Here is a 21,647-nt window from a genome sequence, read left to right on the forward strand (position 1 = left end):
TCATGGACTTGAAGGACATGATATATTTTACATAATGGGATACAAAGATCCTTTTGTATGATTCTATAGAATGTTCTCTGTCATCCAGCCACTATGAGTATAGAGGGCCACAGTTTGTCGTCCTAAAACCTGGAAGTGAGTTAGCATTTTTGAGCCATGGACTCCCTTGGTAGATATTCAATCCTGTTTTTCCCAAAGGGATTTTGATTTCTGCAGAAAATAAGGTCTGCAGTTAACATAAGCTTAAGAGTTTTACGTTTTGTTGTATAACACAAATTACACTTATTAATATCTCAGACTTGAATTTTAAAGCTGTTATGTGCTTTTAAAAAGTAACTTGCAAACAAGTTGCTATAATGAAACTTCAACAATGGTCACATTCTGCAAACCACCACTCAAGTTTCCATACTAGAGCGCCTGCACACAAAAACTGTTGTAGTTTCAACATAGCACCTTGTTAGCAACTTACTATTTTAACGCACACAGCACCTTCAAAATTCACAGTTGAATTATTAATGGGTGTCATTTTTGTCATAGAACAAAATGAACAACTTTTCTCTCTTAAACTTAAGTTAACCACAAACTTTATTTTCTGCTGAAATCAATGTCCCTACGGGGGAAAAAACATTGGAAACCTGCCAAGAGAACCTATGGCAGAAGAAACGTCTGGGATGGCCAAAAAAAAACACATCAATCAACATCTATTCCTTATGACAGCACCTGCCCTCATGACTCAGTGGGTGGTTCTGTGTGTTACTGTATGCCACATGCTTTTTCTGTGGCATATTTTCATCCTTAGGAAGCACCAGGAATGAAAGATGTGGCAGTATTAAAAATGATAATGTTTGAAGAGCACTGAATAGTTTTATGTCAGAGAATAAAAAACTGCACTTGAATAGGAAGCATTTAGGTCTACCTGCAAATTGTGATGTAGTAATAATAAAGGAATAATCCTTCCTGATATTTAATGCATAATCCAGGAATAAATTAGTGGAATGGGTATAATAGGTGGATCTTTCAGTCTTTCAGTCTTGTTTCAGAGTTCTTGTGAGGTTTGTTCATTAAAGTGACAATCTCGAAGATTTCAGTTTCGTTCTCTATGGCGGTGCCAATGGCGAGAAGCGGTAATTGCAGGTGTGTTTTTGGACCTCACTTCCCATAGATCCAACCGGATCCAACCAGTGTCGCCTGTGTGACGTCAGTCAGTTGGCACGCCAACTATAACACTTACTATTTACTGAATAAAAAACGGTTGTTATAAAAGTAACGTTATGTACATACTCATTCGTTGTCTAACATTAGGCTAACTCAAGATGTCTTTACACTGCCGAGCCGGGTTAAAATGCCGTAGCAAACCTGGGGTAGAATTAGTGATGATTAATTTCTGCAAATGTTCTTTATCCACCTTTTTCCCGGTATGAACATCTTTACACTGCAGAGAAGAATTTGCCGGATTCGCTGTGGCTCGTGCAATTATGTATCTCGTGCACAATAAGCAGTCTTTTTCGTGAATGATTGTTGTGTGGTATTTTTGAAACAACTGCCTTGCAAAATGTTACCCCTGGTGTTTCTGGTTTTGCTAGCTAAACTGTTCGAGAATAAAGCTGAGCTGGGTGTTAAATTAGCAATCAGAACAAGAAGAATAAAACAAAAACAAAGGAGATTTCATCAAAAAGGGCATAAAGGCTGAAGAAACATATGAGGAAGCGTAATAAAATAACAATGCTAATCCATTCTTTTATTTAGTTTTCTCCTGCATGCTGCTCCACATACCCCGGCTTTATTCCGATCATTATAATATATTGATGAACTCGATGGCAGTGTAAATAACGGTAACATTAAGGCCAGTTCAGATCAGTGATTCCCAACGAGGCGAAACAGTTTTAGAATGTTGCAGAGAAAATTGCAGCGGTGTGAACTGGCTAGTAGCAGAGCCGTTGCCTGCCCTGAGGTTTTAAAAGACCCACCTTGTCAAATTGCCAAGTGCAGTTTTAGAACGTTTACAATCAGACGTCTTGGAATTTTGCAAGTTGCACCCAGTCTCGTTGCGAATCATTGATCTGAACTGGCCTTAAGTTAGCTACACTGCAACGTTGCAACAAGGTAGCATTGCATTCGAGAGACGGTTTGCGAGTTTGGTACCGGTCGGTAGCGTTAGCTAGCGTTTTTTTCTAATTGTTAGCCGACATTAGATTGTGTTAATTACATTAGCTAGCTAGCTAACGCAACGTTACCTGATATGAGAGATGGATACTGTGCGCAACGTTGTCTAAACTAATGTTGTCTTTCTTGACATGGTCCGGTAGCTAGCGTTAGCTGTGCAAATAGCTATGTAATTTAGTAAAGTTACATTGTCATTAAATGTAATACGAAATCTACATCAACAAATAATATGATCTCTCATGTTACACAAAAACTTTTTAGGGTTCCATAACTCCCCCAACCCCCCTTTCTCTGTTATTGTAACGCATGCAGACACTGGAAAAAACAGTACGCCGCTCACACACAAGTGAGTTGAAGAGCGAGCCTGTTGCGTTAGTTCCGTATACCCTCTCTGGCGGACCAACCACTGATGGGTGATGAAAAACGCGTCACTAACTGTGCATCGCTTGTGTTTTTTTTCCGGGAATGTCGCCACAGACACCAAGTTTTTTTAATCGTGAATTATGATAATAATAATAGTATAAATTAATATAAAAATAGGCTCAATCACCATTGTGTTACCTAATGCAGCGATAGATAGTGACTTAAAAGACATTTATTTTAATGAAAATCTTAATCGAGATTATTACTTCAAGTGCATTTTTTAAATGCATCTGTTATTCTGTCACAGAGAATTGTGGTCTCTCTGCAGGTTTTTTTGTGGGGGTAGTGTTGTGCACTGTTGTGCGAGGCGAGCCCACGGGACATCTGTAGCATTTGTGATTGGGCATAAAAGTGCTTGACAGACAAATTCATCACTGGACTGTGTTATAACCTTGTTTCTCTCCCATCACTAAGCAAAACCTCATTGGCTGGACTCCTAGCTAACATGCAAAAATGTTGCGTTATATACCAAATTGGAAAAATGTAGGTATTATTCTTGTTTCAACCTAGATGTTTCTGGTTCTCTACCACATATTGGTAGACAGATACTGCACATGGAGCAGTTTGCACACAATCTACTGTAAGTGTAAACAAGCTACACCTGGGTGCACACTGATATTATTCTTTTCAAGTTTATAGAGATAAGGCGTGCTTTCAAAGATAAGTTTTTCCAGGTGTGGTGGTCAAGTGTAGCAAATTATTTACTGCCTCTTAAAGTGGAGATCTCCTGCATTTGCAGTGGGTACTTACTTAAAACATTTGGATTTAAAAGTGGCTGTTGACAAACAACATAGCTGGGCTATTGCTTTTTTACAATTTAGAGCACAGTTTTGAGTAGTCTTTCAGATGATGTAGGAAGTCCCCATGTGGTCTCATTTCAGTTTTAATTGGCTTTTGGTGCTGGAGTTTGATAAAGGCAGCTGAAGTCTAGAGAAACATCTTCATTTCATGGACAGCAAAAATAACAATTTCTATGTTAATACAGGTTAAACGGGAACGTTGCCCTTTGTTGACTGACCAATATTTTACCAAAGCACCCCCCCCACCCCACACACACACACATCTATGTTTATGCTAAATTCAGCATTCAGGTGCTGAGTTTAAGTTTACAGTGGAGAAGGCCTACTTTAATGACTTTATAAATGACAAGAAGCACTTCTGGTCACAGAACGGTTTTTTCTGGTGCCAAACCGTTACTTTAAATCACAAAATTTATTGGAAGCATTTAAGATGTTATTTAAAAGATGTATATCATATAGAGAGTAACAGTCCTGTTACAGGGGCTAATAGTAAGACACATTTTCTGGTACCATGCATCTTGCTCTAAAGATATTCTTGTTTTTCCTGTATCGTTACCAAACTCGCACTGTGAATGACATTTAAGTGTCTATTAGATTCGTCATGTTTATTCTGTGCATGTTATACAGTCTCTCCATTGCTCACCAGCTAGCTTTAACTTCCTGCAACATAATTTATTTGGGTAGTACAGCTCTCATTTGAACTACTCCCTCACCCTTTGCATCCCGTTTGTATATTTTGTCTGGATGTTGTTTAAAGTCAGTTTTCATAAACCAATGTGAATTGTACGAAATCTCCCTTGATAACACCCTCAGAAAATCAAGCTAGAATGGTTGGTAAAAGCCTGTAATCCGATCCTGTTTGATAAGGTGTTCTTATCGTTCTAGGAACTTTTAAGGTCTTTGCTACACTATTTTGACCTGCTGGAAAACCAAGGACTCCAAGGACATTACTGTTAATTAATGCTGTGCAATTTCGTGATTTTTTTATTTTTTATTTTTGGAAATACAATCTATCTTAATGAATAAATGTTCTTTGGCATACTATGCAACAGACAAAGTCACTGGCTATAGCTACTTCTCAGATTATTTATATTGAGGACTTTACAGGGAAGATTTCACAGGATGTAGGCTACAGTGGGAGGCATGATGTGATGTAATATTGTGTACTACTGAATGTTTCTTTTTTGTCTGTTATTCCTTTCTCTGTTCTGTTCCTTTCTGTTTGTTGCAAAATCAGAAGTGACTTGTGTCAAGACCAAAAATGAATGAGGGATATTAGCAGTATTGGTCTTATCAGTCTATTTGTAAATGCTGCACTGTCACTTCAATATGAAAATGTGCTCAGTTATAAACACAATGAAATGTTCTTATTTATGCATATCAGCCATCTGATTTCCAAAAATCAAAGTACAGTTGACGTCAATGTAATTATCTCCGCCAGGCGAGAGCCTGGAGGGGATTATGCATTTGGTCGCAGCTAATCTCGCATACTACCGGGCCGATCAGCCTAATACTTGTTGTGCATGCTGACAGCAGGCCAAGGACCTGAATTCTTGAATATTTTGCAATGACAAGTATTTTATTTGAATTAATTTCCATCATTGTCCATTGATTTACATTGAGTGCTAACTCCTCACTCCTCCTAACCGGCTAATAGGGGCTGCAAGTGATCAACAACTGCTTCCGTTTGGAATGAAAGACCAGCAATGTAAAATGTCAATTTCAACATTAAAATGCCAACAAAATAATCCACCAGCTAACGGGTAAGTTAATGTTTGAATCTGTGGCAATTATTTTGTTGGCATTTTCACATTGAAATTGATATTTTACATCGCTGGTCTTTTAGAATTGTTCCTGTCCAGATTGTTCCTGTCCAGATTTAAAATGAAAGTGCTAGACTATAACGTCAACGTTTGCTCTGTCTAACACATTGTGGCTGATATGAATGAAATTAGCCAACATGTCACTACCTTTAGCGTTACTTCACTGAATCGGAGCTTGTGGGATTTTCAGTGGCACATGGTAAAAACTTGTAATATTGTACTTGTCTGGTTGCATTTATTGTGTAGCCTCTGTTGTTGCATCAGCAAAGCTAACACGCTTGGCGGAGATCTGCACTCAACTGAGTGCACTCTTCTAGTTTCAGTTTGTGTTATGTTCAAGTGGAATTGGTATTAAATGACCAATTTTGGGGGGCATGCAAAGCATACATTATGGGGGTATTTATGACGTGGGCTTGCTATTTTTGGTTGTTCTTGCGTAAATATGTGTATTAAATGAATTCTGTATCTAGTTTAGGCCCATTTTATGGTGCATAGGCTTATGTCTTGGTCTGTTTTGAGGTCTATGAGTAAAGACTCCCATCCATAAACTTGGCCTTGTGAAGTTGCACGGTTAGGCTACAAGGTGGCGGCACTTAAACAAATATTTAAATTGGTACCTTACAATTTATGTTTGAGTTGGGTATAAATTGACCATAAATTTAAGAGAATTTCAGAGTCTTGTTTTTTTCCGTTAAAGTTTCTCTGTTGTAGTCGTTCTGGTGGTCTTATACCCAAACTGCTGGTGTGGATAAACGGCGGTTCTTTTTGTGGGGGTTGAAACAAAATGCAATAGTTTGGAGGTTGGAGCTGCATTAGTCTGTAGGTGATGTGGAAATAGTCTGGTCATTGTCATGGCATTCGCTCTGTTAATGGCTCTATACGCTGTGTTTAAGCGGCGTCAAGCTTTAGGCTACTATCAGTAAGATTTTCCTGCTTTTTTGGAACTACAAAGACAATTTACTCCCTTTCGAATGGCTTAGTCAAGTCTTTTTTAATAACGTCTGAAAGGTATATAACGGGAGAATGCCACTGAGTCCAGCGTAGGTCAACTGAGAGACCTATGAAAAGGAACTATCGCATGATACGCCTGTGAATGCTTGGCACAGTTCGATAAAAGTAAGCAACTAAGTTCATCATGATGATACTAGCCCTAACAATGACACGAGTAAAATACATCTCAAATGTACAGACACTTGTCCGAACTCACTGCAAACTGACCGTTGTGGTTTTTTGCAGGGCTAAATTGGGAGCCCTTCCCAACAAACAAATCTCTGACTGACCCTCACATAAAGCTCAGCTGTTGCAATTCATAAAGGTGCAGTTCTAATAATACAATACATTAACATTAAAACAACAATGGAAAGTAGATGATGAAAACATGTTCATCCTATTCTTATTTGATTTACTATCCTGGGGGACCCCAGTCAAAAGCACCCAATTCCGCCTATGCAGTTTTAATAGATGGAACTATTTATTGAGTTCATGTTTGCCATGGGTCCTAATTTAAAGTATTACACACCATCAGGTGGGGTAGGGGCACTCTGTCAGTCATTTTGAAGGAGACAGACACAGATGCAGCAGACACAGAGGCTGTTTCTCAATATGCGTTCTTCTCTGTACTTGTGTCCTTGTGAAACGTCATCTTTAGCGGCCCAAGTACTGTCCCAATACACAAGTTTGCATTTCGCCAAGAACGGTTAAAGTGTTCTTGACACGCCCATTTTACCGAGGATGCATCGGTTGGTAACTTGTATGAACTTGACAACACACATATCCCAGCATTCATTGCGCAATGGCAGATGAGACCACTGAACAGCCACAATTTTGTTGTTTTTGTTTTCTCATCTCACTAATAAATGTTACAAAAATTCTTCTAAGAATGAAAATGATGCGAGAAATATGTTAGAACTGAATTTCAGCTCATTTTAACCATACAACATATAACTAAAAACATTTAATTTGGCTCTAACTCAGAGTTTAATCTGTTACCTTGGAGACCAACTCATAGCCAGAGGATAGTAGCCTATTACGTGTTAGCCGAGCCAAATTAAACTTTTTTAGTTTTCATTTCACTAATAAATGTGATTAAAATCTTCCACAGACAAAAATGAGGCGAGAAATAGGTGTTAAAATAGCTGCATTTTAACTCATTCTGTTTAACTTATTCACAGAAACTGTATTTAAAATATTACTTCGTAGCCAGTACTAGCCTCTGATGTCGGGGGGGTGCATCGATAGGCAAGCGGAGTTGTGTGCTGTAGCAAACGCTGACTTGAAGTTGTTAGCTGATACAGAGAGCAATTTATAAATGATCGGAATGGCTCAGCTAACTTGTTGACGCTTGGTTGGCTGCTTCGGTTTATCCAAGCCTGCCCTTGTTGCTTAAAGTGCTAGGTAGATTTTTGTCGGTATCACAATTGTGAATTAAGCAACCAACATGTATTAACTAGCTAGCTAGAGAACAGATGATAAAAGAGACATTTTGTTCACTTTGATATTTTAAGTAGCCTACAATTAACTCTAGTTTACAATTAAAATAAAACTATACCCCAAACCAATGTAAAGCAGCCTTTGAAAGAAAGTAGAACACACCGAGGACAGTGTCAGGTAGCGTAACCACACATCACAAGCACGCATGGTATCTCAAATACATGTACGTGTACGCAAGTTTTCATGTCAGTGTGGACTTACGGTGCAGCATAGTAAATCTGGCTGAGTCGGAGAATTGTTATTAGACCATATTCTGACGGGCATCTAAGCATATGCAGCCACATATTCATCACTTAAACATATGTAGCCTATGGCAAAATATTCAATTTTGTAAAGGCCTACATCGACTGTGTCATATCCCTAACATAAATAGTTATTTTCAAATTGTTTGCAATTAACGGGGTTAACAGTTTTTTGGTGTAGGCTATGAGATTAATTTCTCCTTCATTTTGAGATGGCCTACTTGTTAGGCTACGCTACTGGTGACAATTGCAAGCAATTAGGTTAGATGCTTATTCAGTCACCTAACAAGAGCTTCATCAAATCTCGGCAATGGAAGATCTGGCTCTGTTAGAAGACCTCTACGCGCCCGTAAGACGAAAACGGAACGAACGAAACGAAAGCATGTTTATAACATCATTAAATCATTAAAATGAAGAGATAAATTAACCCTGCAACTGAGTAATTATTTAAATACTAGTAGCCTAGGCTATTAAATTTTTACCATTATCTCCTCCAGCACCTGTTATGCCCGAAATGGAAGCAGACCCGATAAGTGCGGACACTCGCTCCTCAGTCTGCGTCAATACAAGGCTGGAATCTAGCTGGCTTCCTCCAGTCATCTGGGTGCTGCGCCTACGGGCTGCAACCAAGCGGCCAAAACCAGACTTCGTTTTTGAAGCTCATTTCCTGGTCTTGTTGTTCCTGGTTGCTCACTAGCGCCACTACGGTTGGCTCCAGTATAGGTGTTTTCATATCCGGTTTCCATGTAAGTCTACGGTACAAATGCGGTCAAAATACAAAGTCAATAATTTTTTCTCACGAGAACAAATAGTCACAATATGTGTATTTTATTCGTCTTATGACTGTCCATGGGTCGATTTCATGATTTATTGTGTCATTTGGGCACTGTTATAATAATTGTTGTGGACCAATGAGGTACAGTTTGGGTCACTTCCTGATTACTGCGGAGGACTAAGCTACAGTAAGGGCTTACAGTCTATGGTCACTGGGGTGGGAGGTGGCGCCTCTTGGCCTTGACATTGCGGCTCCGACCACGGTCTACCTGTGCGAAGTCAGAAAATGCAGGCATCCCATTTCGTAGTGATTTCATTATGACGTGTGCTATTTACAGCTGCACTAGACGACCATAAAATAATCCTCCTCTTAAGTTTTTCAGTAGCCGAGTCATTTTTACTATTTCCTTTAGCCTACTTAACCAAATAATTAGTTGGCAGAAAGCGTAATCAGCTTGCTATATTTGGTAGTCCAGTAGCCTATGCTAAAACAGTTCTCAACTTCGGCTACCAAGCCATTTGACTAGCTAGCTAACCCTAAACTGCAAATATTCAATCTGTCAAACGTGTTTGACGGCTTGTCAGTCATGTACATTCCATAAATGTCTACCTGGGCCATGCTTCACGCATGTGACAAAGCTACTGTAATCCCGATTTTGGGATAAACACTGCAAAATTTTCAGTTTCACGAAGCGAATTAAGGTTTATTTGCTGAATAGCATACAACACAGAATTTAACTAAATTAACCATCTTTGTTAGACTGGCATTTAGAAAGGAACATGTTTTTAGCATTTAAGAGACCGACAAGAGCATTTAAGACAGTGGTTCTCAGAATCGGTCCTGGGGGCTCCTTGCGTATATTGGCTTTTTCTCCATTGGTTTTGATGATTTACAAGAAAAAAATAATAGTCTAATAATAATTAGAAATTCAATGTACATTATTTTTGTCTTCATGCACCAGGTGGAAATCTTGCTGTACAAAGTGCGTTGTCATATTTACACGCCTGCAGATCGGTTATTAAAATACTTGGTAGATTTGTTAATCACCGCTGACAGTGTTAATTTTTATTCGGTAGAAAGTGACTTGCGAACAATCGGTCAGCTAGCGTCACCCAGCGAGTGAACACCACAAACGGCGATGGAGTAGCTAGTAGCAGTTACTGGCTCATTAACTGACTGTGGCGAAAACCTACGACGATAACTTGCTCGGTTAACAGCAGGTCTACCAGACAGTTATACAAAAATTAGCCTAGTCAAATCACCAGTAGCCTACACATCTCTGATTGATTGACCATCAGTGTAGTCGATGTTCTTCCCTTGTGGTGCATATTGCTAATGCGTGAGCTAACCACGGATAGCCTACCTAAGCTCACTGGCAAGCTGATATGCTAGCTAAGCATATTCGTTTTGCTGAGAAACATAAATTGAAGATAACTGAACATAATTGTATTATTAATGTCATACATATAACGTGATTACATGACACAGTACAGTCACGGATGGAAATTGAACTCTGTAAACATTTGATAATATATTTTAAAACATAACGGCAGACAGTCAGCTAGCCTCAAGTTCGTTCTGCAATCGTTCGTTCAGGTTGATGGGCTTTTCCGCACCGGACTGTCAATCACATTGTAAAAATCACAAGACCGCTTAACTCTATGGTTTTGGCTCCAAATCGACAACATGGCCATTGAGCTTCAAAACGTGTTTTAGAGACCCACGGAGAGTCAGTGGGTGACGTCACAGTAGCTTTGTCCATATTTTTTACAGTCTCTGGCTGCAACACGCTTTTTGGTGGAGAGTTTGAGGTCTGACCATGTTTTCTTCACCTAAATGTAAAGAATTACGATATAAGCTAATTACTATTATATATATAGCTATACATATCATGGATGTATAAATTAAATATTCCAACCTCAGCTGGAGTTTGATTGTCCACAGCAACGCTGTTGACCGCAGCAGTGAATTCCTTCCACACTGCATTTTTCTGACTTCCTTCTATGCCACTTTTCAGGCTGCCAAATAGAACTAATTGGTTCAGATTCTATTTCTAGGTCGGAGAAATTTCTCTTCTTGGCCGTATTACACTTCTCCATGTTGTGAACTCCAGGGGCAAGGCCTCTAAACCGAGAATATATAGGGGAGTGATATTTAAATGATGATTGTTTTAAGCCACCACATTTATCAACGCCTGATCATTCTACTCTGTGATTGGCGAGAGACGAACGTTTCATGAATCACACGTGAACCCTGTTGTAAGACGATTTCTGCGCTCGGATCTGCGCTGGTTTCTACGTTAGATTGATAAATGAGGGCCATTGAGTGAGGGAGACCATTTGATCGCCACCTGATGCAACAGAAAGACGTCATTCAAATGGAGTTTTATAAGCCATTAGTGAAGAAGTTAATATTAGTTTCACAGAGATTTTATGCATTCCTTTTTGTTCTCTACGGCTTCACGCTGTATATATTTTTATATATTTGTTTAAGATCTTAGTATCTTTACATTGCCTACATTGCCATTGAAAAATGCACAACTTGAACTGGCATTTCTTGAATCCTCTCTTTCCTTCCCTCCCCGTAATTGTTAGTTTTATCCTTTCCATCTCTGCTCCTTTTTCTCTGGCCCTCCCTTCCCTGGAACTGCCTCTCTGCACCCATGAAAGGGTGGCACGAAAGTGGTGCCCCAATGAAGTAAGGTCTGTGGTGACCCTGCCATACGTACATACACACACATAACCTCTCGCACCATCCCAACCGCGTTTGTCATTGGGAGGGGGTGGCCTTTAACCATGCGCTCGCAGACACACTTTCGTCAGTCAGTCAGTCTTTTACATTACAGACATTTAGCAGACGCTCTTATCCAGAGTGACTTACACAACTTTTACATAGCATTTACATTGCATCCATTTATACAGCTGGATATATACTGAAGCAATGCAGGTTAAGTACCTTGCTCAAGGGTACAACAGCAGTGCCCTAGCCAGGAATTGAACCTTTAGGGTACAAGACCAGTTCCTGTAATCACATGATTTATTTAAATGAAAGGATATACTGTGTACTGTACTATATGTATTAATAACACATCACTTGAAATTTATTTAAAATATATTTTAAATGACCGCTCTGATAAATGAAATTGAAATGGGGCTTCTCTCTTTGGCCCAGAAATAACAGCATAACACAGAATGTCACACCTACAGCTCACCTCTTGGCAACAGTACAGCTGATTACATGGTCTCAGATATTAACCCTTTCACCTCCGTGAAGTTGGCGCCCCATGTGATCAGAACATGGATAAAAACATTGTCATTCGTTTGTGCCGATTTGTGCTGTAAAAATCATAATTTGTGCCGGTATGGTTTTTGATATATTTCACATTATATTTTATGAGCTGTGATGTCACTTTCCACCCCAAGTAACTCCAAATCGCCCCGAAGTAGTCTCGGTCGTTTGTTCTACGTTTGTGCTCATTTGTGTCGTTGAAAGAAGCAAATGTGCTATTTTTATTCTTTAGATATTAAACATTACTTTTTTCACGAGTGACATCATTTTCCACCCCATCATTGTCCAAATTGCTCCAAAGTAGTCTCATTCGTTTGTGCTGGTGTGCTGTATTTGTTTTGTTAAGTGCCGTTATGTTTATTTAGATATGAAGCGTTTTATTATTAGCCATGATGTCATCTTCCACCCCAACAAGCTCCGAATCGGCCAAAAGTGGTGTCATTCGTTTGTGCTGGGTTTGTGTTCATTTGTGCCGTAAAAATGGTTTGTGTCGGTATTCTTTTTGAGATAGTAGCTAAACTTTTTGACTCATGAATAATCATCCAGCCTCTCAGCCAGGTTGCTAGCTAGGTGATCTACCCCCAAGTCTGCATCGTTTCAGCTGCGTAGCTATTCTCATCACTGGCAGCGTTCATGTAAGCCAGATCTACGCAGATTCTGTGCAAATTAGCTAATCATTATATTATGGTTTCCTTTTTTTCCTATAACAAACCTTTTCAAATGTTATGAAGATCTGCTTGCTTGCGCACAATCTGCGCGTATCTGGTTTACATGAACGTGCCCTCAAAATGTATCTATTTTTAGCACAGCATCTTGGGAACTAGGAACATCAAGACCACGTTAAGCGCTCCGCAATACACAGCCAGGTATACACTGTGCTGCTGCTGGATGTGTGAAGCTAGCTTGTTAACTTTAGAAGGTTGGAGCTTGTAGTCTACTGTTTAAAATGCAAAATCTATCGCTGGTTACTCTTACATCTGAACCCATGGTGGTATGAATTTAAATATGCATCAAAAGTTGGATTGTTAGCGAGGAAGCAGTTAAACTTGCGAGCTACCCGACCTAATGGTGAGCATAAAATAGCTAGCTAGCTAGTTTGCTGCTTAGCGTTTTGAAAGTGTTTAATGAAAATGATAAAGATGATGATTAACCTTAATTAATCATATCATTATAATAAACAGTAGTAGTATAATATTTACACAGTACATGTAAATATACGTAAGTATTAAGTAGTGTAAATACTACTGCAATCAAAGAATTGTATGTGAATTGCATGAATTGTAATCCAGATGTTTACACATCAGACCTAGATTCAAATACTATTTGTTTTGGAATCAAACATTTTCTGCAATGGAAAGTACGCCTGGTGCAAATGACCAACAAGGAGTACCATATGAGTGGGACTTGTAGTTTTTGGGATTATTGGTTCAATTGCACCAAGGAAGCTCAGAGCTGCTCAGTCACTGTGTGTTCAATTCATGTCAGATTCTCGTTAATACGACTTTCCGACTCTGAAATAAGCGCTTGAATGACCCTGCAAGTTGGAGTTCCAAGTGGGAAACTCTTGTAGCAAGGGTGATACCCAAGTTTATGAGTTGTTACGCATCTGTATAGGAGAAGTGGTGTGGCAAGGAATTGTGGGGATCACAGTCTTTGTTTTAATATGTATTTTAACTATCTGGTGTGATTCCTTTTTACAAAGAGAACATAATAGGTGTTTTGAAAATATATGTAAAATCTAAAAACAAGCATGATGAAACATTCTGTCCAGGAATGCTGTTTTTAGTTATTTATAGTTATTTTGTTAAGTTGTATAAATGCCATAACTTACCAGTTCCCTAGTTTCCAAGGTACATTTGAATGCACCAGGAATTGCAAAAAACATTTGAATCTAAAACAGATATAATTTGAATGCAGATCTGTTATACATAATAACATACATATATATATATATATATATATATATATATATATATGTATGTTTATAATAGTTTGTATGGGAACAATATACAGCAATCATCATTCAAATACAGTATGTCCTGCATAAGAAACTTGATAAGTCGATGGAAGCTAAGACATTGTCATTATAATACTGACCAAAAATAAAATCTAAAAGTAATGACATCAGTGGTAACTGACTAGTCTTGTTTTGATCAGATGCCAAGGATGCCAGCTTGCAACAAAGATGACATTTTAAAAGTCATCGTTGCTGCTAGGGAAGAAGTTATCAAGGGTGAATGTATAGCATTTCCATCTGAAAATGTGTGGGCAGAATTGAGTCAGCAACTTGAGAGCAAGATGTCACCAAAGAACGTATACACCTTTGTAAAGTCAAACAGACACAATGTATGGTAACTCCTTGGCTTACAAACTGTTGATACACAAGAAATACATGAAAACAGTGACAGCCCTGATGAGGCTGATGTTCATCCTTCACTGCAGTGCAGGCAGAATAATTATGACGAACTTTGAACTGACACTTTCTTATGAAAGATGGACAGAAATTTGGCATGAGAAAGTTGCATAAAGTAATAAATTGTCAGACTCAAATGAAAGACAGTACACCACCTTAAAATGTGGTACATGGACTCATATCCTGAATGAGGAGATATGGAGAACAGTGAAATCTTCATGTACATTGAGTTTCAGGAGGGCGGAGGTGTATCCAAATGCTGCTTCAAAGTATGTTGACATCATAGGGAACTGCACTGAGTGCAATGCAAAACTGTCCATTAACAGTGAAAAGATCCCTGAGATTGACAAGCCAGTGCTGTTTACATGCATGATCAGGAATACTGATGAGAGTCTCCACACTGGAAAATCAAAGCGCAAGTTATCTGGAAATCTGAGAGCACGAGTGTCCGAGGAACTCTGGGAAGGTCGAAAACAGCCACATGTATGGTGAGCTACTTAGGCTCACAAAAACATGGATGTTGGTGACCCAGAGCCTAGCCACCTACCAAATCTGGTCACATTAAGAAAAGCCAAACAAGAGAGGGGCGACAAGGAGCTAGGAAACAGGGACCCCATTCTTTCACTTCAACTCCTGAAATACAGTATGCCACACAATGGGAGCATACATGACATTGGTCTTGATAAGTTTTGCCATTACTGGTCCCCATCTCAAATGCAACCCTACAAGTCGCAATCAAAAAACCAAGGCTCCGTTGTGAGTTTTGATGCTACAGGCACAGTCGTCAAAAAACTAAAAAGACCTAATGGCACATCTGGACACATCTTATACCAGGGAATTCTGTCTTCACAAGGAGATAGTTCAATTCATGCTCCAGTGGCGCTAATGCTCTCTGAACGTCACGACATCAACGCCATAGGAAACTGGCTTTCAGAATGGCATCGGGCAGGCACAGCTGTGATTTCTCGCTTGCATTGCTGGGGGGTCTTGTCAAGGCCTTTCCTCCACACCCCAATTTGAAGTACTACATAAATTAATGTTTTGGGGTGCTAATGGGGAACGAGTCGTGAGAGCTACCACCTTGTTTCATAAGAGTTGATGTCGTACACTGCATCAAATTGATCAGCTAATGGGACTGTCTCAGGAAACAAGGAAATCGGGTGAGAGATTTCTACCTCAGAGCGATGGCACAGCTTTTACAGTCAGTGTCAATGGAGGATGCAAGGGAGCTTATTCATTCTGCAATTGTTGCTTTGAGTGAATCTGAGGGGAATGATGACACAGGCATACCTGTTATCTCAGAGACATGCAAGACACAACTGAAGAAAAGAATTGCGGAGGGATGTGTCCCGATTTCTTTCATCAAAGAAGAAGATTTGGAGAAGGTGGAGACCAATGAATCCATTCATGCATGCAAAACAGAACTTAAGAGGTGGGTGACAGACATTTGTGAGGAGAGCAAGATGCTTGCTGTGGATGATGGTGGCCAGGACAATTTTCCCATTTCCTGAGCTTGTCCCCCATGTGATAAGAATGGCATGCTACCTGCCTCTGTGGACAGGTGTAATGGTGCCTCACTTCAAAAGTGATAACATTACTGCGAGCTCAGCCAGCGTTGAGGCACAATTCAAGAATCTCAAACATGGTCTCTTCAAGCACAAAAGCTTGCCTATTCGAGTAGACCGATTCATTATTCGTCACCTTGGATACATTGAGGGCAACATGAAGCTTTCCACTGCAGCTGTAAACATTTCAGCATACAGTGAGAAAAAAATCTCAGAGTCTGTTGAGTGTGAGGATTCCACAGTAGGCCATGGAGAGCAGGGTCCAGAGGTCCAAGCAGTACGGGACATGGAAAAAGGAATATGTGATGGCAAAAGATGATGAATATCCATGTTGCAAATTGGCGAGGCCTTGATCTTCCACCAAAAAAGAAGAGGCTGTCTTATCTTACCCCTTGCCCTGAGTGGTTACATGCAGACTCAACAGTGAAAAGAAAAAAAACCTAAATTGGTCTTCTAAGAAATGGTAACTACCTGGCTAAACAGCCTATTAAAGATGGCAAAACACTTCTGAGTGTAAACAATACCTGTGCCTTTGATTCCTTTTGCCAATGGCTCTGTTGTGCATTCTGTGACAGTCAGGCATTTGGCAATTACGTCAACAGAGAAGAACACCACATTGAAATGTTTCATTTGGTTAAGACCATTGCCACAAAGGGAGTGGAACGGGATGCTTACGCACAGAGGGCGAAAATTCTGTACAACACATTTGAATCTGTGCAACTGAAGTCGGGCGCTGAGCAGGTGACGGCAGAATGCCACGTTTCTCATATCATCACTACAACAATGAAGCAAGTTGCGAGTGTGACAACTAAGAGTCAGTGCTCCTCCCCACACTGCAGTCTAAGTATGGGACATTCAAGAGAGGTCCACTCCTTTCAGTCAATGAAGGTATTCTATAGGCAGGAGGAGTGAATAAGCTTCAGGCTGCACTAGAAGAAGGGTTACTGCTCAATCCATCCACATGTCTGCGGCCACTGAAGACACCTGAAGAGTGCCCAGACAGCTTGAAAATAAAGACCCTACGTCACAGAAATGTATCTGCCGTGGCTCAGTCACACACAACTACACTACTGGACAACTGCTGTGCATAGAAACAAGTGCTGACACTTACTACCCTGTGTCTGAATTTCCCGTCAACTTGCAACTTAACAGAGAGGAATTGTTGCATTCATACCAGGACCATCGAAGGATGCTCTTGGACACTACGTGGCCTTCTGCAGAAGATCCTTCTTTGTCTGGGAGAAATATGATGATCACCCCAAGACAGTATCTGAAAAAATTAAAATACAACCACATGTTGTGTTATTCACAAAGGATAGCTAAAAGCCTCTCGTAGCATGATTTGCCATTACAGTATTTTCTGAAGCCTCTCTTTTCCTACCTGAATTTAGTTGTGCCAGTGAACTCCAACTGCTAACAGGAAGTTGCTCACATTTGACTCCTCTGACTACACAACAGGACAGACAGTGTTTCTTTAAATTGTTTTGAACAACTGCTTATTTCTGATTCAAATGTTCAAATGGCAATTATAGCTTAAAGTGACTGCCATAAATCTCATCCCTTAGCGCAAAGCCCCTAGTGGTTAGCACACCAGCATGCCAAGATTACTGAACTCAGACATTCAGTGCTACTGCGACCAAAGTATGAGTTAAAAACTGAAACACGTTATTTTAGTTTCATTAGTAGACGACACACGGCAACTATACCGAATATGGAGTTTTGCAGTGCCACCATTGACGCTCTGGTCATTCATTTAACACGCAACCCCTCCCTGCAGTCTCATCTATAACTACACCCCCCACCCATGATATAATGGACAATATTGTCTATCTTGGAATTCATAAAAATATTCTTTCACCACTAAAAAATCGTATTCCGTCATAGCAACAAGATCAGCCCAACAATAGCCCTAAGATATGCCAATACAACAGTGAAAACGTTGCTCACTGAACAAAAAAATAAAGAGAAATTTTTTAAAAAATGATATCATGTCATTCTACAGTCAATATCTGGGACTAAATATTGAATAAATATACAACCTTACCGTTGGTTTTACGCGTAGAGATGTCCCTTTTGAGACTGAGTGGTCATATATTGTCTTGGACAATCCGTTTGTGAAATATACCTGCATTTGTCATGCCTGGGTACCTTCCAAAATACCTGTGCGTAATACCACACGTGTGGTTTACAGCGTTTTCGCCCTTTTTCGTACAGTCTGGCTTGATTGACAGTTAATTTATTCAGTAGGTGAGAGTATAAGCTTTCTAACAATGTATAACATGTCTAATTTTGATTTTGGAATAGCGTTTTTTAGGTCAGCGTAACCGAAAATTTTCGTATCGCGTTCACTTACGCATTCACTCTGTGGTAGCAGTAAAAGATGATGCACCTAATGAAACGTGGTCAACGATATTTCGTAATTTCTTGGAAAATACTATTATTATTGAGGACTTCTAGGCATAGCTAAGTCATATGTCTGCTGATAGATCTAGCTGACATCGTTTTCTGGAGCAAAACAATCGAATAGAACAGTATCATTGATTTACTGTCTCTGTCTCCAACATAGATAAGATTTCATCATTGCTATGTAAGTATTACTGCTCAAAATACTTCGGTTATACACGTTATTTTTGAAATTGAGTGTCTTTAAATAGGTTAGTGGCATATAATGTGGATATTTCACACTTTAATGTAAGCGTTAGTTAGTAGTGTAATAGTTTTTATGAAGCATGCAACAGTGAGAGTTGGAACATTTCCAAAATGTGGTGGACGGTTGAAAATTGTTTTCATGTCGTCCCATCCCCATACAAGAAAACATACGAGAGGACAGAGTATAGAAATACATACAAGAGTTAATTATTACACATTTAGGTACTGTACCGCATTGCAGTGGGGGCTGGTGATAAAACATTTTTTTGGGGGGGGGCGCAGTTTTGCGGGGGACAAACAAACTGAAACAGCACTTCATAGGTCTGCAAAAAATAAAAAATTAACAAATCTAAAAAATACACAACACACTGTAATGTTGCCTAAACACTGGCCAGTAGCACTACTTGAACATATTTTGCCCTCCTTAATAATATAAAATAATATGTAGAGGTGACAAAATGCCCATTTCACCTACCCATTTTACCAACAGGCAACAACTATGATAATGTATCAACCTCTTTTTCCAAAAACAGGACTGTCGGACGTGGCCAACCTATCATTAAATAAGCCTCCCTGCTGATGGCATCAACAACTGCTTCTCAGGTGGAGCCATACCTGATGAAAAAGTCATGGCCATCAATCTCAGGGCCTCAGCTGCTGTTGAGCAACACTCCAGAGTTTGTCACGTCCCTGCCGTCTCTCATGTTTTCTGTATTGCCTCGTGTATCTTGTCTCTTTTTTCACCATCTTTCTTCGCCTTCACAGTGGAGGCGGGTCTCGGTTTCAGCAATCTCTGAGTACCTGATTTCACTCACCTGTTTCCCCTGCATTCTGCACGCTTCCTCGTCATGCTCCCCAGTTTTTATTCTCGGTTCGCCTACCACTCCCTGCCAGATCGTTGCCTCTGTTCTTTGCAACTTCTCGTCGGCTCACGTAAAAAGATCACGTATTCATTCCAGTCCTGTTCCCTGGTTTTTTCCCTAGCTTTTATCCACTTCACTCGTCACCTTGCGTTCGGGTTCCCCAGTCTGTGTCTTTCCTGTTGTCGTGTTTGTCTGGTCTCTTTTTCTGTTCATCCCCATCTTGTCTGCGTTTCCCTTTCCCTGTCAGCCGTGTCCAGCCTGCCTTTCGCCGGCCTCCCAGTCCAGCCCTGTCCAGTCCTGATCTCCTCCTGGTCCTGCTCGGCCCTGCTCCAGCTCCAGTCCGGTCTTGCCTCAGTCCTGTTCGGTCCTGCTCCTGTTCCTGCTCGGTTCTGGTCCAGTTCCGGTCCTGCTCCAGCTCCAGCCAACTCCTACCCTGCTCTGTTTGGTTACCACTCAATAAACCGGTTGCTTTTCTCCTAAGCCTCTGTGTTGGAGTTCTGCGTTTGGGTCCAGCATTACACATCGTGACAGAGTTAGAATTAGTTTTAGGAGTAATTTATTATTTTTTAAAATTAAAAACATTGGTGCCCAATGCGGGGCTGAGTATGTCCAATTCCCACCCTAATTTGGAATTTTCAATTGACTATTTGTATCCGTCTTCATGCGCAATCTCCACTGTTGATTTGGAAGAGTGAAAACATCCACGGTTCTCCTCCAAAATACATGGTGTCATCAGCCTGCTTCTTGTCGCACTGCAGCAAACCGCTAAGCTCGTCCGACTCAAATCGAGACATCTCATATGCAACTTTGGCTTGCAGTCAGATTTGATCCAAGATCGTAGGGCATATCCATGTCATGGCCGTTTAAACAAAATGAGCCAGCCAGAAGCCCTCTCTGTTGTCTTTTATTCTATAACACCAAAATGAGTGTTGTGGTGAAGACAACCTTTTCAAGATTCCAAAAGAGAAGAAAAATAATGGCAGTAAAGTGAGAAAGTGAGCCAATGCATATGAGTCATCAGGTGTCAGAGTGAGTGTCAGAGCGAGGATCAGAATGGAGTCAGGGCTAGAATGGGAGTCAAAGCAAGAATCAAAGTAGAAGTCGAAACAGGAATCAGAGTGGGAGTCAGACTGTACCTGATCACACTGGAGAGGGTCCTGTTGAAGTTCCACCTAGAGGAAGAGGGCTTCATCCTCCTGCTTGAAGGAAAGCTGTTACTACCCTCCAGATTGGTTCACAGGGTGGGAGTGGGCTCCATGGCAAGTGTCAGAATCAAGGATGAGATAAGGTCTCCACTAAACCTGTCACCAAGGAAAATCTAAACTTAATACAAAACAATGCTGGTTATGCTGTCGAAGGTACACTGCATGGCCAAAAGTATGTGGACACCTGACATCCATACTTATGGGCATTGATATGGAGGTGGTCTACCCTTTGCTGCTATAACAACATCCACTCTTCTGGGAAAGCTTTATACTAGATGTTGCGGCATTGCTACACGGATTTGCTTCCATTCAGCCAGAAGAGTGTTAGTGAGGTCGGGCCCTGATTGGGCGATTAGACTTGCCTCACAGTTGGATTACTAATTGATGCCAAAGGTGTTTGATGGGGTTGAGGACAGAGCTCTGTGCAGGCCAGTCTTACACACCGATCTGATGTGCCCAGGGGCAACATGAAAGGGCTTTCCCCAAGCTATTGCCACAAACTGGGAAGCACAAAATTGTCTAGAATGCCACTGCATTTGCCTTCAGCAGAACTAAGGGGCCTAGCCTAAACCATTAAAAACAGCCCCAGACCAAGGGGTGTTCAAATACTGGTGGTCATATAATACGGAGCATCGCGTAGTTCTGGCAGGCCACGAGAGTCAAGCGCTTCGGCTGAATCAGCTGATGGCTCAGCTGAGTGATGTTCGCCTATCACAGTACATTCACTAACAGGGCGGTCTACTTAAACAGCCTCCCTCTACTCATTTGGCTGCTCCTCCTGCATGCAAGCTGCTGCACGTTGCTTCGTAAACCCCCTCCACCACCCCAGCTCCATCCCTATGCATCAAGAATTTGCATTTCTCCATTCCTATGTGTTAAGAATTTGTATTGCTCCATCCCTATGTGTTAAGAAATTGCATTGCTCCATCCCTATGTCTTAAGAACTTG

At 40.5% G+C, this 21,647-nt stretch overlaps 1 protein-coding gene across 1 annotated transcript in view; it reads left to right on the plus strand.

The window, feature by feature from the left end:
- fam174b (family with sequence similarity 174 member B) overlaps positions 1 to 21,441 on the plus strand; it is a gene marked incomplete at its 5' end in the record, with an annotated part of 43,435 nt that extends 21,994 nt beyond the window's left edge. Inside the window, one exon of the mRNA XM_035417260.1 lies at positions 19,742 to 21,441. Coding sequence (XP_035273151.1) covers positions 19,742 to 20,189 — 448 coding nt within the window. The remainder of the gene's footprint in view (positions 1 to 19,741) is intronic.
- Positions 21,442 to 21,647: the final 206 nt, after the last annotated feature.

This window comes from Anguilla anguilla, chromosome 5, assembly GCF_013347855.1.
Source record: "Anguilla anguilla isolate fAngAng1 chromosome 5, fAngAng1.pri, whole genome shotgun sequence".
NCBI classification, from domain to species: Eukaryota; Metazoa; Chordata; class Actinopteri; order Anguilliformes; family Anguillidae; genus Anguilla; species Anguilla anguilla.